The 6110-nt window shown below is 41.4% G+C and overlaps 2 protein-coding genes across 5 annotated transcripts in view; one reads left to right on the top strand and one right to left on the bottom strand.

Moving 5' to 3' along the window:
- Window positions 1-44: 44 nt before the first annotated feature.
- On the bottom strand, window positions 45-1505 carry LOC109545703 (juvenile hormone esterase; the record flags this gene model as incomplete). The annotated part of the gene is given in 6 exon segments (XM_019916534.2): window positions 45-201; window positions 266-450; window positions 496-687; window positions 739-904; window positions 960-1097; window positions 1191-1505. Coding segments are annotated over 6 exon segments (991 nt in total), but the record flags the coding sequence as incomplete, so codon positions are not given.
- Window positions 1506-3805: 2300 nt separating this feature from the next.
- LOC109545699 (CREB-regulated transcription coactivator 1) overlaps window positions 3806-6110 on the top strand; it is a 17992-nt gene continuing 15687 nt past the window's right edge. The window contains exon 1 of one of the 4 annotated variants that reach the window (XM_019916530.2): window positions 3806-4323. In XM_019916530.2, the coding sequence (XP_019772089.1) occupies window positions 4216-4323 (108 nt within the window). In that variant the 5' untranslated portion in view covers window positions 3806-4215. The remainder of the gene's footprint in view (window positions 4324-6110) is intronic. The other 3 variants (XM_019916528.2, XM_019916529.2, XM_019916531.2) reach the window with 3 other exon arrangements.

The raw sequence follows: 6110 nt of genomic DNA, 5'->3' as shown, positions 1-6110 counted from the left end.
CCAGGTATATTCTGGGAATATCATTTTGCTATGTGGGTACTCACCGTCGCCAGAGTTGTACCCCATTAGCAAAGGCACTTTATTGTACTTCCCCGACAAAAGCAATCGGACTGGGTGTTCAGAGAAGAACTTTGGCCCTCTCCAATCAGGCGGCTCCACCACTGCGCCAATAAAACGGTATTGGTTGCACTTGATTGATTCCTGGCCGCAAATGAAACCGGCAAATTGCACACTAGTTAAAAACGTTATTAGTTACTTAGGGTACCTGATCAATTTTGGACTGCGCCTGAAAAATGTCCTCCACCTTAAGTCCCTTAAGGCAATTGTATAGGTCCCGATCGCCCGTATAGGGAAGCGCTAGCGCCTCAGCGACTGTCTGTGCGTTTTGATGGGCGTACGCCCAGCTGCTCAAAGCCGAGCCGCTCTGGCAGATGGCCTTGCTGAAAAGCCCTTAAGCGTCTTTGTTAGCAGCATGGCTTTGCCCGCAAGACCTACCCTTAGCCATGGGCGAAAGAACCAGGAAATGAACGGCTGCCGCTCCAGCACTGTTTCCAAAAATCGTCACGTTCCTCGGGTCCCCCATGAAACTCTGGATGTTCCGTTGAACCCATTTCAGGGCCAGGACCATGTCTTTCAAGGCCGCATTGCCTGGCACGTCCAGCTTAGGATCCTCCAAGCTTAAAAAGCCTGCAATTGGCAGTGGAAGTTTCAACCCTCCTGAAGAGTCGGATGCCTTACCGAAGACGCCCAACCGGTAATTGATGGCCACAAGAACCACGTCCTCACTGATGAGAATCTCGGGGCCGTGAAGTTCCCGACGATTTGAGCCCAAGAGGAAGCTGCCTCCATGTATGAATACCATAACGGGCTTAAGCAGTCGCTTAGGGGTGACTGGGGCTGGAAGCTGCGCCACTTTTGAGGCTTTCATCGGGTTTATAGGAGGTGCGTGAGGTACTCACTTGTGGTGTGTAAACGTTCAAGTTCAAACAGTCCTCACACCCGACCATCCCTTTGGTTAAAAAGTCCGCCTGGATGGCGATTTCGCCTGGCTGGGTGGCATCGAACGCGTCCAGCCATGGATCCACTGGAACAGGAGCCTGTAGGAAAATACTATTATTATTAATCGATACTAATCGTTAGTCGGGTGAAAGGTAGTAGCCACCTCCTAAGGCAACTGGACTCTGTCTTACCTTAAACCGTAAAGGCCCCACCGGTGGCTTTGCATATGGAATCCCGAGGAAACTGTAGAATTTTCCTCCGCGAACGTCTGTCGACACCAGCCCTCTGACTGGGCCCTCTTGGATGAACACCGTGGGGGCTGGACCAATGTTTTCCTCTGTCATTTTATGCACAAAAATAACCGAGCGACGCCTACTTATCGTGATTGCGGCAGTTTCAACAGTGATGTGATGCGGTGTGAACCTTGAACCGCGTGCGAATGGAAGTTTTATCCAATTAATTTTATCGCTGGCGATCAAATCAGGCCTCCAGTTTGTTAATAGAGGAGCGGTTGAGGATTTTTTTAATTTTGCCAGCGGTTTTTTGTTCAGCAATTTTTTTAGTAGTTCAGTATTAAATGCGGGGTGCGTGCAGCGCTTTGGACAATTGGGCGAATGCGCCATCAATGTAATCAATTGGTGACATTGGCACAGTGCTACGCCAACTCAACGTACCGGCGCAGTAACTCAGTTACTTGCTGGGGAAATGTTGACGATTTTTTTAATAGTTTTTAGATTTATTTTAAGGGCCATTTATCAATAATATTTTTAACATTTCTTCAAAATTTCAGAATTTGTCAGTTTTAGCACAGCTTCTCTTTTTTCTAAATGCTCAATTTTCTAAAGATTCACTAAACGGTATTGACGATTGGCAAATGACGAAGTTTTTCTCCAAAAATTATGAAATCAGTTTTATTAGAACACTCGCCTCCTTCGTCGCTTTGTAAAAAGTTTTGAAATTCCTTTCCAGCTTCGAATTTGGCACAAAAAAAATAATTTTCTGTGAAAAAACGAACTGAATAAGCGAAAGTTTAAAATAAATCTCTTCTGCAAAATTTCCGGATTTTCCCGTTTTAGACCAAATAGTTTCAAGCAATCGTATGCGCAAAAGCAATATGTTTAACTCATTAGCCAACGAGTTAAAACTCAGTAACTCATAGAGCGACGACAACTCAAAGCGCAACTCTACACAGTGTTACTCAGGCCTAAACTCACCAGTTTAAGCGATTTGTGTGAAAATTGTAACGTTTTGAACTTCAAATGTCTCCTATAAAATGTGTGAATTTGAGCATATTAGCTTGTTTTTTTTTGCAAATTTTGCGTAGAACCTTGAACGGAAAATATAGTCAAAGGTTCGCTCTATCGAAAAGCTTCTAATGATTGTTCAGATATTTCCAGCGGTTTGCGTGTTATAAACGCGTGAAATTCGACGGCTGTTTAAAAGTTGACTTTTTCTTCCTAACTTTTTAGAGGTTAAGAATTTTGCGTAAAACCTGAAAAGAAAAATAAAGTCATAAGGACGCTCTATCGAAAAGTTTCTAATGATTGATCAGATATTTCCAGCCGTTTGCGTGTTATGAACGCGTGAAATTCGACGGCTGTTTAAAAGTTGACTTTTTGTTCCTAMCTTTTTAGAGGTTAGGAATTTTGCGTAAAACCTGAAAAGAAAAATAAAGTCATAAGGACGCTCTATCGAAAAGTTTCTAATGATTGTTCAGATATTTCCAGCCGTTTGCKTGTTATGAACGCGTGAAATTCGACGGCTGTTTAAAAGTTGACTTTTTGCTCCTCACGTTTTAGAGGTTAGGAATTTTGCGTAAACCCCTGAAATGAAAATACAGTTCTAGTGATGCTCTATCGAAAAGCGTCTAATGATTGCTCAGATATTTCCAGTCGTTTGCCTGTTATGAGCTAGTGAACTTCCACGRCCCTTTGTGTTYCTATCACATKCTYCATAARTAATARRYAAGTTTAAATAATCTTMKTTTTTATAATTTAAGCGACCGGSCATGATTATTAATTATTTTCAAAAGGTAACTGACAGCTGKCAGCTTTTATTTGGCATTTGATTGTATTGAAAATGGCCACTTYCGTCATGRCAACTAAGAGTGACAGGATTTAAAWRAAGGTGTTGCAAAATAGCSRTATGAAAACAYTAAATTGGCAATATTTCGAAAACTAAACACTWTTGGAATAGACATCGTTACACAAACTTACACTWATTTTTAATTCTGAATATGACAAAGTTATCAAAAATGGGGGTTTYCATTSGCAAAAATTYATTTTRGGCGGTTTTCTCAACATTTTTAACACTTTCTATTAATAGTTTTCAAAATGATTTCGAAATTCCATTAAAGTARGTCATTTTCAACAATAAATGMGACTCAAAGTAAGCATGACAAATTSCCTTATAGGCAAACTGAATAATTATTCGAGTGGCTGTAACTGTCATTTTTTACATAAAACTTCMAATATCTCAAAAACGGTTAGACTTAGGYATAGGATGTGATACATGAAAAACATTTAGAATTCAAAAATGTAATAATATACAGGGTGTTCCATTTAAAATAAGCAAGTTTATACTTAGTTTCGGTATAACCGGAAGTGTGGCCATCTTAGGAATATTTTAGATCGCTTGCCCCTAATGACTTCGGTACACTCTTCAATTATCAAATTTCTCCTAATTATAGCTTGCCAGGTATCGATCGCGGCGGTTTCCTTTGGGACACCCTGTAGTGTTATCGGTATTTTTCGTAATTTCCATGCCGACGTTTCGCCCGAATCGGGACGATAATCTAATCCTTTATCAGAAACATGTTAATAGGAGTGTAACAAGATAAAAAGCGATTTGATGCCGGACCTGAAAAAATGCGGGTGCCAGACCTTGACGGCGCACCAAAACTGACATGCGATCAGCCTGGACAGGCAACCACATATACAGCGTTGTTATTCCAAATTCCATTGGGTGAATAACGTGAGAACGCAATTTTTGGGGCAACCAGTCGGTCGGTCTGTGCGAGAATTAAGACGATTGGCAGCGCAATTAAAGTGGCCAGAAATCGGGAAAAGGATGTAGTGGATGATCCGCGTGTGGAAAGCGGCAACGGGATGACGATTAAAAAGTAATAAAGAAAAGTCGGTTATCGATTGTGCCAACATGAACTGATACGGACAAGAGCCGCGCAGTGCAGTACAGTGAATTTTGTGTACGGCAATCATGGCGAATCCGAGGAAATTTAGTGAAAAAATCGCGCTACACACTCATCGACAAGCGGAGGAGACGGCCGCCTTCGAGAAGATCATGAAAGAGGTCTCGGACGTTAAGGTATGTCAAAACAGTTGCATGTAACCTATGAAATGAAAGCAACAAATCTGACCCAGCTCGGAACGTAAACAACATTCTTTCGCCTGGTGCTGCACTCGGCATAATAATAGTTCCAGGGTACTGATTCAACAACGAGCTTGAATAGCCGAATATCCAGGAGCTGCATCTATTCATGCGTATTTTCAGATCTGAATCCAGTTGCTCGGTTTACTGGAGGGAATCGATAAAATATCGTGCAAATTGACAGCAGCAACAACATTTGTATTGGGGCACCGCGATAACTGCACTCTGTTTATCGCAAATCTCCGAAAAACTTGCGTTAATTATCGCCACTAATTGGCCAGATTATGCCCGAGTCCAGTGATAACGGAAAGGTTTCATGCAAAGTTCCGCCACTATTCATTTCACTGTTAACCAGCAAATGAGCGTCTGAAACAGTCTGGCGACCGTATGTTTCAGCTTTTTCTCGCTAAGCACACCAACATGTGTTCCATGGTCGAGCTCACACGGTTTCCAGCCAGATTCAACCTCCAGAATAGTCCCAAAGTCTACAGGGTGGTTCAGATCATGGCACATGAGGCAAAAGCCCCAATAATGCAAAATTGGACCAATAAATCGTGCGATTTACGCTCATCTCTGGTGACCTTCAATAATTAATTGTCCGACTGTTGGCCAATAAAACGCGAAAAAGAAGTTCGTAGTGTAATACCGGCAGTAAGGAAATGCGGGCTGTTTAAGTTTGACTTAGAAAAGCAAATTAGTTAATTGTTGCTACACCGCTTTGGATATTTAAACGAGTTTTTTTGGGCGATTACTGGCAACGCGGGAGCACATTTTGCAATAACAACCAAATGTTTTGTTTTGTCCGTGGCGTCCCTCCTAAAGCCCGTGTCCCATGCATCCGCTTGTACGATGATACGATGGTACGAAAGTGTTTCTATTGGTTGGAGATCTGTCAATTCGTCCGTCGTCGTACGAATTAACAGATCTCCAACCAATAGAAACAATTCCGTACCATCCTATCATGCATAACTTTTCCTCAATCGGCGAGTTCTACTACCGATGGGGCGCTGTGAAATGTCAAATTACTCGTTGCCGAGTGACAGTAGAGAGTTGTCAGACTTGTCTATCTATTCGCGAGTTCAAAAGTCCAGACGCCCCCCGTTGGCCAAAATTATAACTACAAGTTAAATAGTAATTTGACACTTGTTTTGTTGACATTGGTGTCACATTTGTTTTGTTCATCAACTTTAGCAAGCAGCTTTTAAAGTAATAGAAACAGATCGAAAAGTGTAAGTAGTGTTTTATGTCATAAATGTCATCAACTCCAATAAATAAACAAGTCGGACAAGTCTCAACTGTCACTCGACAACGAGTAATTAGACGTTTGGCAGCGCCACCATCGGTAGTTTAACTCGCGAATTGGGGTTGGTAAACAAACGAAAAGTAAAAGTTGCAATTGTAACAAAATTGAATGGGAGTGAATTGAATAAAAAAAACAAAAATGAAATACAGTAAAATCCGCTTATAATGAACCCGCTTATAGCGAACTTTCGGTTAAAACGAACTTTTTTCCTTTAATTGAAACGTCGTCCATAAAGACCAAAGTATTTTTTACTGGTTACAGTTGTATATTCACTTTCCGTTTATAACGAACTTCCACGCTCAGCAACACCAATCCTGAGGAGTTGTTTATATTAGTGAGAGCGAGAGACAGGCAGTGACTTTTTGTTTTTTGCCGCGTTATGTATGTAAATCGTTTTAGAATGGAAAAACAAAAACGCAAA

This window comes from Dendroctonus ponderosae, unplaced genomic scaffold (genome assembly GCF_020466585.1).
Source record: "Dendroctonus ponderosae isolate FM_Combo_2020 unplaced genomic scaffold, Dpon_F_20191213v2 Dpon_F_20191213_10, whole genome shotgun sequence".
NCBI classification, from domain to species: domain Eukaryota; kingdom Metazoa; phylum Arthropoda; class Insecta; order Coleoptera; family Curculionidae; genus Dendroctonus; species Dendroctonus ponderosae.
Note: the sequence above shows the minus strand (reverse complement) of the source record. Positions and strands in the feature narration are given on the sequence as shown.